Here is a 12,235-nt window from a genome sequence, read left to right as displayed (position 1 = left end):
TTCCAAGGAATTCAAAAATACTTTGGGGGGACTATACAGATGATGAAAAATATAAGATTCATACAGCTCTGAGTTTTTCTTCTTTCTTGTATGAATTGTTTTTTAGAGTGTCCCTGAATGTTATGTTTTTGTCTCCTGTCTTGGGTGGGTCAAATTAGAAGTGTCTGCAAAGCAATCATGGAAAGGCTCATCTGGTGGGGCGGACAGGGGCGGGGTGTGCTGTCTTCTCTAAAAATTGAAGTTCACCAAAAGTCTTACCTTTATGTCTTGTGTTCTCTTTACTACTTCTATCAAAACACTGAAAAGCAGCCCTCCCCTTTCAGTCCCACTGGAAATTCAGTGCTGTCTTAAGGAGTGTTCTGTTCTCTTGTCAGTCAGTTGTCACAAATGTCATTAGCTCCTTGCATAATATTAGGGGTGTGTTTGGAAGGAATAACAATAGGCTGATTTTTGTTCTGCATCTAAGTAAAGGGTAAACTTTGAAATACATGTTTTGATCTAAATGATTTATTAGAAACAAAATCCCATATCAAAGACAACAGGTGCATATAAATTAGAAATCTTACTGCTCCTTTCGGGCCTCAGTAGTGCCTTTGTCTTCTTGTTCTGGCTTCCGCCTTCATGAAGGGCCTTGAACCAGTCCCGCAATCTGTTTGCCACCTCCCTGAACTCCAGGCCACTGCATGCTAAAAACAAGGAGAAACAACACAGACCTTGAATAGTAACGGCACAGTGTCAGTGCTAGCTCTCAAATTACCCCGATAACTGAAAGGTAACAATGACTATACTGAAAAATGAAATACAATTACCAATTGTGTTTTAGCTTCACAAAAACTAAAAATAAATGTTTTAACATAACACGATGTAACACAATTATAACATTTTATTCAATAATGGAACATATTAGTAGAAATCTGCTTCCTCTCTTCACTAGAATGTAATGCTTGATTGAGGATTCCTTTGTTAACAACACTTAAGTTGACTCATAATATTTATATGCTGGCCACTTTCATCACGGTTAAGTGGTGAGTCACCTGGGAAAATAAGCAGTTGAGAATCCAAGATGAATATTACTTTTATTATTGGGCATATATTTTATAGTATTATGGTTTATAAGTCTACATTAGTATATTCAGTATATGTATGAATTATCAATTATACATAATTGCTATTTCTATTTGATTTAATACTATATATATATATTTTTTTAAACACAGAAAAGGAATGGCTAATTAACATTAGGAAAGCTAATAAAATATGTAAAAAAATCATATCAGGGGGGCGGAGCCAACATGGCGGTATGAGTAGGACAGCGGGAATCTCCTCCCAAAAACATATATACTTTTGAAAACACAACTAGCCCTAAAAGAGAGACCAGAAGACGCAGGACAGTGGCCAGAAAGGAGGGATTAAACAATTCCCAGACAAGCAAAAGTTGAGGGAATTTGCCTCCCACAAACCACCTCTACAGGGCATCCTACAGGGACTGCTCTAGATGGGAGCACTCCTAAAAAGAGCACAGAACAAAACACCCAACATATGAAGAAGGGAGGAGGAGGAACAAGAAGGGAGAGAAATAAAGAATCATCAGACTGTGTTTATAATAGCTCAACAAGCGAGTTAAGTTAGACAGTAAGATAATAAAGAAGCTAACCCTAAACCTTCGGTAACCACAAACTTAAAGCCTGCAATGGCAATAAATTCATACCTTTCAATAATCACCCTAAATGTAAATGGACTGAATGCACCAATCAAAAGACACAGAGTAATAGAATGGATAAAAAAGCAAGATCCATCCATATGCTGCTTACAAGAGACTCACCTCAAACCCAAAGACGCGCACAGACTTAAAGTCAAGGGATGGAAAAAGATATTTCAAGCAAACAACAGAGAGAAGAAAGCAGGTGTTGCAATTCTGGTATCAGACAAAACAGACTTCAAAATAAAGAAAGTAACAAAAGACAAAGAAGGACATTATATAATGATAAAGGGCTCAGTCCATCAAGAGGATATAACCATTATAAATATATGTGTACCCAATACAGGAGCACCAACATACCTGAAACAAATATTAATAGAACTAAAGGAGGAAATAGAATGCAATGCATTCATTCTAGGAGACTTCAACACACCACTCACTCCAAAGGACAGATCCACCAGACAGAAAATAAGTAAGGACACAGAGGCACTGAACAACACACTAGAACAGATGGACCTAATAGACATCTACAGAACTCTACATCCAAAAGCAACAGGATACACATTCTTCTCAAGTGCACATGGAACATTCTCCAGAATAGACCACATACTAGGACACAAAAAGAGCCTCAGTAAATTCCAAAAGATTGAAACCCTACCAACCAACTTTTCAGACCACAAAGGCATTAAACTAGAAATAAACTGTTCAAAGAAAGCAAAAAGGCTCACAAACACGTGGAGGCTAAACAACACGCTCCTAAATAATCAATGGATCAATGACCAAATCAAAATGGAGATCCAGCAATATATGGAAACAAATGACAACAACAACACTAAGCCCCAACTTCTGTGGGACACAGCAAAAGCAGTCTTAAGAGGAAAGTATATAGCAATTCAAGCATATTTAAAAAAGGAAGAGCAATCCCAAATGAACGGTCTAATGTCACAACTATCGAAATTGGAAAAAGAAGAACAAATGAGGCCTAAGGTCAGCAGAAGGAGGGACATAATAAAGATCAGAGAAGAAATAAATAAAATTGAGAAGAATAAAACAATAGCAAAAATCAATGAAACCAAGAGCTGGTTCTTCGAGAAAATCAACAAAATAGATAAGCCTCTAGCCAGACTTATTAAGAGGAAAAGAGAGTCAACACAAATCAACAGTATCAGAAACGAGAAAGGAAAAATCACGATGGACCCCGCAGAAATACAAAGAATTATTAGAGACTACAATGAAAACCTATATGCTAACAAGCTGGGAAACCTAGGAGAAATGGACAATTTCCTAGAAAAATACAACCTTCCAAGACTGACCCAAAAAGAAGCAGAAAATCTAAACAGACCAATTACCAGCAACGAAATTGAAGCGGTAATCAAAAAACTACCAAAGAACAAAACCCCCGGGCCAGATGGATTTACCTCGGAATTTTATCAGACATACAGGGAAGACATAATACCCATTCTCCTTAAAGTTTTCCAAGAAATAGAAGAGGAGGGGATACTCCCAAACTCATTCTATGAAGCTAACATCACCCTAATACCAAAACCAGGCAAAGACACCACCAAAAAAGAAAACTACAGACCAATATCCCTGATGAACGTAGACGCAAAAATACTCAACAAAATTTTAGCAAACTGAATTCAAAAATACCTCAAAAGGATCATACACCATGACCAAGTGGGATTCATCCCAGGGATGCAAGGATGGCACAACATTCGAAAGTCCATCAATATCATCCACCACATCAACAAAAAGAAAGACAAAAACCACATGATCATCTCCATAGATGCTGAAAAAGTATTTGATAAAGTTCAACATCCATTCATGATAAAAACTCTCAGCAAAATGGGAATAGAGGGCAAGTACCTCAACATAATAAAGGCCATCTATGATAAACCCACAGCCAACATTATATTGAACAGCAAGAAGCTGAAAGCATTTCTTCTGAGATCGGGAACTAGACAGGGATGCCCACTCTCCCCACTGTTATTTAACATAGTACTGGAGGTCCTAGCCACGGCAATCAGACAAAACAAAGAAATACAAGGAATCCAGATTGGTAAAGAAGAACTTAAACTGTCACTATTTGCAGATGACATGATACTGTACATAAAAAACCCTAAAGACTCCACCCCAGAACTACTAGAACGGATATCGGAATACAGCAAAGTTGCAGGATACAAAATCAACACACAGAAATCTGTGGCTTTCCTATATACCAACAATGAACCAACGGAAAGAGAAATCAGGAAAACAACTCCATTCACAATTGCATCAAAAAAATAAAATACTTAGGAATAAACCTAACCAAAGAAGTGAAAGACTTATACTCTGAAAACTACAAGTCACTCTTAAAAGAAACTAAGGGGACACTAACAGATGGAAACGCATCCCATGCTCGTGGCTAGGAAGAATTAATATCGTCAAAATGGCCATCCTGCCCAAAGCAATATACAGATTTGATGCAATCCCTATGAAACTACCAGCAACATTCTTCAATGAACTGGAACAAATAATTCAAAAATTCATATGGAACCACCAAAGACCCCGAATAGCCAAAGCAATCCTGAGAAAGAAGAATAAAGTAGGGGGGATCTCACTCCCCAACTTCAAGCTCTATTATAAAGCCATAGTAATGAAGACAATTTGGTACTGGCACAAGAACAGAGCCACAGACCAATGGAACAGACTAGAGAATCCAGACATTAACCCAGACATATATGGTCAATTAATATTTGATAAAGGAGCCATGGACATACAATGGCGAAATGACAGTCTCTTCAACAGATGGTGCTGGCAAAACTGGACAGCTACATGTAGGAGAATGAAACTGGACCATTGTCTAACCCCATATACAAAAGTAAACTCAAAATGGATCAAAGACCTGAAGGTAAGTCACGAAACCATTAAACTCTTGGGAGAAAACATAGGCACAAACCTCTTAGACATAAACATGAGTGACCTCTTCTTGAACATATCTCCCCAGGCAAGGAAAACAACAGCAAAAACGAACAAGTGGGACTATATTAAGCTGAAAAGCTTCTGTACAGCAAAAGACACCATCAATAGAACAAAAAGGGACCCTACAGTATGGGAGAATATATTTGAAAATGACACATCCGATAAAGGCTTGACGTCTAGAATATATAAAGAGCTCACACGCCTCAACAAACAAAAAACAAATAACCCAATTAAAAAATGGGCAAAGGAACTGAACAGACGGTTCTCCAAAAAAGAAATACAGATGGCCAACAGACACATGAAAAGATGCTCCACATCGCTAATTATCAGAGAAATGCAAATTAAAACTACAATGAGGTATCACCTCACACCAATAAGGATGGCTGCCATCCAAAAGACAGAGAACAACAAATGTTGGCGAGGCTGTGGAGAAAGGGGAACCCTCCTACACTGCTGGTGGGAATGTAAACTTGTTCAACCATTGTGGAATGCAGTATGGAGGTACATCAAAATGCTCAAAACAGACATACCATTTGACCCAGGAATTGCACTCCTAGGAATTTATCCTAAGAATGCAGCAATCAAGTATGAGAAAGACCAATGTACCCCTATGTTTATCGCAGCACTATTTACAATAGCCAAGAATTGGAAGCAACCTAAATGTCCATTGATAGATGAATGGATAAAGAAGATGTGGTACATATACACAATGGAATACTACTCAGCCATAAGAAAAGGGCAAATCCAACCATTTGCAGCAACATGGATGGAGCTGGAGCGTATTATGCTCAGTGAAACAAGCCAAGCAGAGAAAGAGAAATACCAAATGATTTCACTCATCTGTGGAATATAAGAACAAAGGAAAAACTGAAGGAACAAAACAGCAACAGAATCACAGAACTCGAGAATGGACTAACAGGTACCAAAGGGAAAGGGACTGGGGAGGATGGGTGGGTAGGGAGGGATAAGGGGGGGCAGAAAAAGAGGGGTATTAAGATTAGCATCCATAGCGGGGTGGGAGAAAGGGGAGGGCTGTACAACACAGAGAAGACAAGTAGTGATTCTACAACAGTTTGCTACGCTGATGGACAGTGACTGTAAAGGAGTATATAGGGGGGACCTGGTATAGGGGAGAGCCTAGTAAACAAAGTATTCATCATGTAAGTGTAGATTAATGATTAAAAAAAAATGCAGTTCCTATGTGGTGACCTCTAATGAGTTCTACACAATGATATAAAGGGCATATAAAAGTGTAGGCAAAGGGTCTGTTTGTGTTTATACAGAGGATCAAAGCCTAATTTGGCTACCCCAAAAATGAACTAAGATACGATATGGAAAAGAACTTCCAACATCAGCACTCTCGGGAAGACTCATGACAGAAGATGATCAGCAAAAAAAAAAAAAACTCCAACAAAGATCCACGCACTGTCACAGGTGTAGATGCACTCATCCCACCTGTTCCTGGACTTGCCATGGGAATGATGAAGGAGATATCTAAGCTGGCCTAAGCATACAGTAAAACAAAAATTGGACTGGATCTATACTGTTGGAACTCAACCAAGAATTAGGAGAAGTGCAAATTGTAGCGCTCCAAAATCTTACAACCACAGACTATTTATCGTTAAAAGAACATATGGGATATGAACAGTCCCCAGGAATGGGTTGTTCTAGTTTAGCTGAATTCTCTCAGACTGTTTAAGTTCAGTCAGACAATATCCACCGTATCATAGATAAGTTTTCACAAATCCCTAAGGTGCCTAACTTTCTTGGTTTCACTGGAGATGGCTGGTAATTACAGGTATGCTTTGGTTATGTAACTATACTCCTATTATGTTAATGTGTGTGCGCAAGTTAATTAGTAGTTTAAAACCTATCCATGCTGAAGTTACTCTACAAGAAGATATGTCAAAGAAATAATCAATCTTCCCAGGTTTTCTTCTGCCTGCTACTTCTATAGCTTTTCTTCTTCCTACCTAATCACAACCTTTAAATAGAACTCGTGCCACATGTCGAATTTACCGAGTATCATAATTCTTCCAAGTGGTAAAGACACCTCAAGACAAATGCTGGGCATAGAAGCCACAGGGCATAAATATGCAAAGAAGTAAAAAGCTAACCTTTTCAAACAATAAGGCTTCTCTCTCACTTACCAACTTAACATTTCCCTGTATGGCCCCGGAAGATGACTGGTTAGCCAGAGACGGGTAAGATTCCTCAAGGGAGGAACAACCTAAGACAGGCACAGTCACAGGGGGCCATCTGGTGAGAAAATGGGGAGCAGCAGAGGTGAGGCTTAGAACCCCCCCCCCCTCATGTTCTGAGAGAAATCTTCTGCATACATGGATGTTTATTGCCCTTGTCTAGCTCGGATTAACACATAGTCTACAGGCACACACCTGATCATCTATATTTGCTCTCTTACAACACTAAACTATGTTTTCTACCTTTATGTTGTATCTACCTACCACTTCAGCATCTTATTAAAAATAATAAAGAGAGAAATGTGGTATCCACATATAAATCAAGTTTAAAAATCAAATGAATATTCATATTTGAACTGACTGTGTATAGTTCATGGTGCGTGAACAAAACCGAAAGCTTCTGTGATGACTGCCCTTGCACTGTTCACCATGTAACTTATTCACTATGTAAGAATTTGTACTCCATGTAAGAATTTGTTCGTTATGCATCAGAAGATTGGAGACTGACGAAAATTAGGCTTGGGGTGGATTAATGATTTTGCATTGAGTATTGACCCCCCTATACAGAAATTTATTGTGGTTAACAACTATTTGATCAATAAATATGAGAGATGCCCTCACAAAATATATATATATATATATATATATAAACACACTTCCAATTGTAAAATAAATAAGTAACCGGGATGTAATGTATAGCATAAGGAATATAGTCAAAATATTGTAACAACTTGGTATGGTGATAGCTGGTACCTAGAATTATCATGTATATAAATGTTGAATCACTGTGTTGTACACCTGAAACTAATGTAATGTAATACTGTTGTCAACTACCGTTCAATAAAAAAAAAAAAAAAAAAATCATATCATATTTGTTATAAAAGTAAGATGTTAGCAAACTTGGAACTTAAATTAATTCTTTGTGCTTTCTTAATATTATTTATCAAAACTATATTCTTTAAAATAGTCTATACAATAAAGAGCAGCAGAATATATTGTATATGTGTATATTATGTATAATTAATATAGGCTTGTGTGTGTGATTAATGCTAAGACTGGTATGTCAAATTTAGTAGCTTGTTTACCAAAATATTTGAAAACATAAGAAATGCTGTTTTACATTGTTTTAGGGGCATTGTTACTGCAAGTAGCAGACATGAACTTCCTGAACTGACAAGCACTCATATGAGTACTCCTTTTGCTCAATTTGTTAAAAATGATAATTTACACAATGATATTGTAATTTTACATAAATTTAATATATACTGTATACCTTATATTACAATTTGTAGTATCTATAACATGCACAACATAGTATAATAGAATACAATATAATCTAAGACCATTTCCTAGTGTTAAATGGAGTAAAATTCCAAATTTTAGGACCCTCCTAGTACCCAGTAAGATGACCCATACCAACAAGTCATTGCAATATTTCAGAACACTGGAGGCAAGCAAGATCCTGTGAGCTGCCGTGGGAAGTGTACCAAAAACTGTCATGCATAAATTACAAGATCCAAACACTTGACCACCCACATAACCTCTCCCCAGACAGCGACTTCAAGATGTTATAATCCAGAGACAACCAAAGTGGAGAATAGCAGAGACACAGAAATGCAGATTTAAAAGAGAAGTGGAAGGGATTTTCAGTAGCATTACTAAGAGGGATCCCAAAACATGTGTCACGTGCTGAGAGCAGAAGCAGATGAAAATCCTTAGTCAAGCATGGAGCAAAGCACAGAATTCATTGCTATCCTTTCATCCAGGGAAAACAATGAGCTATAGCGGAAGTCAAGGAAAACATCACTGATAAATAAGATCAACAGTGGCTGAGACTGAGTGGTAAGGCAACAAATAGTATGCTCCTAATAAGAATTTTTACATGCTAGGCCTGGTATATCTGTTTAAACAAATACCCAGGCTTCTGATCCTATAAAATGCTTTGCAGAAGACAACAGAAGCCCACTTGAAGAAGAGGAACTCCTCTGTATAAATACGTATGCTCATGTGCCCACTGCTTATCTGGAAAAATAGATAGGAAGCTGGTGGGACTAATTATCTTCACTTAGAGGAGTTGAATGAATGGAGGAATGTGGGGTGAGAGGGTCTTACTTTTACTGCTCATTTCTTTCCTTCCTTTTGAATTGTGCATTACATACCTATATTAATATTCAAAAATAAATTTAAGAAAATAAAATTTCTTTGAGAAATTCATTCAAATGCATCTAATCCTTGACCCACCAAGTCCATCTTAAAAATTATCATACAGGCACACTGCACATTACAAACACATTTAAATTGTCCAGTATCATTTATTTGGCACTTCTATAACAGCAGGTGTGTTAACACAAAAACTGTCCTTCAACAGCAGCCCATGATATTAGTCAGTGCATCCACACAGTGAAGCTCTACCAGTCATTAATAAAGTTCAGAAGCTCACTCTTACTAATATGAAACAAGACCCACAATAGAGCTTTCAGTGAAAAAGGTAAGGGGTGGAAAGTGTGTTTAGTATACTTCCATTTGTATAAAAAGAGGAAAATATGCATTTGCTTATATATATGCTTAAAACATCTGAAAATTCACTTATGAGATTGAAAACTGCCCCCTTTGCAGTGCAAACTGGGTAGGATGATGGTGGGGGCCTCATATGTGTTTATTTATACTTTTAAAGGTTAATGTGTGTGAATGCATTACCAACTTCAACAATTAAACACTCAATGAATTTTAATTTTCTGTTTCCTCTATCGATCTTATGTTTGTTTGTTTTTTTTTCCAAATCACAACCAGCAAAGAGCAAAGTTTTACCCAATAAGATATCTGCTGGAAAATGATAAAACATTTGTTGAATAGATTGACACAAATTCTTATTGTTTCAGTAAATTTTAGCAATAGAGTGCTTACCATGTATATTTAAGGAAATAATAGTATCTTAAAATTTAAGAACAATTAAGAAGAAAAATTGAGAAAAATTAAGAATAATAGCACCTTAAAAATTTTGAATATGAGATGTTATAAACCCTTATAGTGTGTCACACATACCTTAGCTTTAATCTCAACATAAAGTTATACATGTATTGTACTGGGATTTTAGGAACCAAGCATCCTGTGGTAATAATTACGATGATGATAGTAGCTAACACTACATACTTCCTATTAAAAGTACTTTCCATTCATTAACAGGTTTGATCCTTATAAAAACTCCATGAAGGTGATACCAGTATTGCTTCCATTAAGCATTAGGAAATCGAGGCAGAGAGAACTGGAGAACTTCCCTGAGAAGGTTAGACAGCTCCATGGCAGAGTCAACTTTCAAATCCTAAGTGTCAGAATTCAGAGTCCAGAGCCATGGTCCTTACCACCCTAACTCCCTTGGTTGTCCCCTAATCACAACAAATACTATGGACCAAGTGAAGCAGACAAGACTAGCCCTGCCTCAAAGCACACACTTTCCATGTCAGTAAGAGTGATGTGAGATGATCGCAGCGGTGTATTTTTAGCAGACAACAACACAAAACCTATGTACATATACCTTCAAGTCCAATATTTTTATAATGCTAATTAAAAACAGGTCAATGGGACAATAAGCTCCAGTATATGGACTACATTTTACACAGCAGCTAACAAAGGCCCAGGATGAAGGTTCCTCTTGAGGACTCGACTTCCCTTAGCATTGTTTTTAGAGAGTCTACAAAGGTGCCCATCTTGCCAATGGTTCTCAGCCCTGGGCAAGTTCACTGTGGATTCAGCAAGACCAAGGAATGACAATGGAACATTCTTGGGGTAAAAGGGTTTATTACCCGGCTTTGTTCTGCCAGCATAGGTCGAGCACTTGAATTGCATCTGCATCCAGCAGTCTGCAGGTCTATAATCCTCCTCCCTCTCTGCCTCCACCCACAGCACTGGGCAGAGCTCTTTATATAGTGACTCAGTCAATAACAGCTTATTGCCTGTGGGTGTGGAAGCAGTAGCCTAGCAGCAGGCCAGTTACATCATCAAGCAGTTTAGGTTCAGGTGAGGACCCTGGCCATAGGAACTTTCATTTTCCCCACACAGCCATTATCTTGTATAAATCATAAGCCAAACTGCTTGTCATGCACACAGAAAATAACGCCTAGCTGCACAATATTGAAACATGACAGCACTTACAGGGTGTGCCATTTTCACTTCACTGGCTACTGAATCCTTTGTTACAGACGTGTTCCAATTGAAACACCACCAGTCAGACCTCACCATCCAAGTGTCTGATGTCATCAGCAATTTACTACCATTTGTTTCCAGAGTCAGTATCTTTTCTTCACATTTTCCAACAGTTCTACCAAATGAATTATGAATGTTTTTCCCTAAGAATAATATCTTCATTTATACAGCATGAAATACTTTTAGTGAGATTTTACATTTGTTTTTAATATCAAGCCTAGAAGATTTGGTAAAGGATTATTATTTTTTTATAGCTATGGAAACTAAAACACTGAAGTTCAATGATTACCCTAAATTTTATAGCCACAGTGATTGGTACTCATGGATCTAATTGCATTTGCAGTCAGGAATAAATAAAATAATAGTAAATCATAACAGAATAAATATGATTTTAAATTAGATTTGAATAAAAGCAAAACTAGATTTTGGTGCAAGGCTAGTCAGTTGTGTCAAATTATTAATTAGAGCCTGGTTATATAAGCGAATGAGTGAAGGGGAAAGAGGTCTTGGAATGTAAAAAGTTTTATCTTCATTTATGTTTGTGTGCACATACACATACTCACAGGTTTGACAAGACAAAATATGTAATAGAATGTGTGGGGATAAAACCCAACAACAATTCTACAATGTAAAGTAAAACCAGCAGAGGGAGACTAAAGAAGAACATGAAGAGAAGAGGAGGATCAGTCTAAGTCTAATATCTGATTTATAGAAGTTGTTAAGCAAGAAAGAATTTGAAATGGAGAAAATCATTTTTAAAATACAGAAAGCAATTCCTGACACAGCAGGAGTTTTCAGAGAGAGGATCACCGAGGTCTTAGCTGAATGAATGAAACATACACATATACACATTCACACCAAGACATCTTTTAAAATTTAAAATTTAACATATAAAATCAATTATAAGAGCTTTCAGGAAGAAAGCAAAATCAAATAAGCAATCAAACAAAAAACAGAAGTTATCACCAAAGGGAAAGACTTAGCATGGTATCCCAGTAACTCTTAGCAATATTGATTATAAAATAACATAAAGCAAGTCTTCAAAACGTTAAGGAAAATGGATTTTAATCTAGTATCCCATGTGTATTCAGGTATCAATGAGATAGGGCAAAATAAAGGCATTTTTAGATACACAAGGGCTGTGAGATTTTTGCATTCCATGCCGAAATGAGAA

The 12,235-nt window shown here is 37.1% G+C and overlaps 1 protein-coding gene across 4 annotated transcripts in view; it reads right to left on the bottom strand.

Moving 5' to 3' along the window:
- The window catches only part of SPOCK3 (SPARC (osteonectin), cwcv and kazal like domains proteoglycan 3), a 375,273-nt gene that overhangs the window by 36,301 nt on the left and 326,737 nt on the right, over positions 1-12,235 (bottom strand). For all 4 annotated transcript variants that reach the window (XM_057490895.1, XM_057490969.1, XM_057490951.1 and 1 more), the window contains exon 7: positions 567-686. In XM_057490895.1, coding sequence (XP_057346878.1) covers positions 567-686 — 120 coding nt within the window. The remainder of the gene's footprint in view (positions 1-566; positions 687-12,235) is intronic.

Source organism: Manis pentadactyla, chromosome 1 (assembly GCF_030020395.1).
Source record: "Manis pentadactyla isolate mManPen7 chromosome 1, mManPen7.hap1, whole genome shotgun sequence".
NCBI lineage: Eukaryota > Metazoa > Chordata > Mammalia > Pholidota > Manidae > Manis > Manis pentadactyla.
Note: the sequence above shows the minus strand (reverse complement) of the source record. Positions and strands in the feature narration are given on the sequence as shown.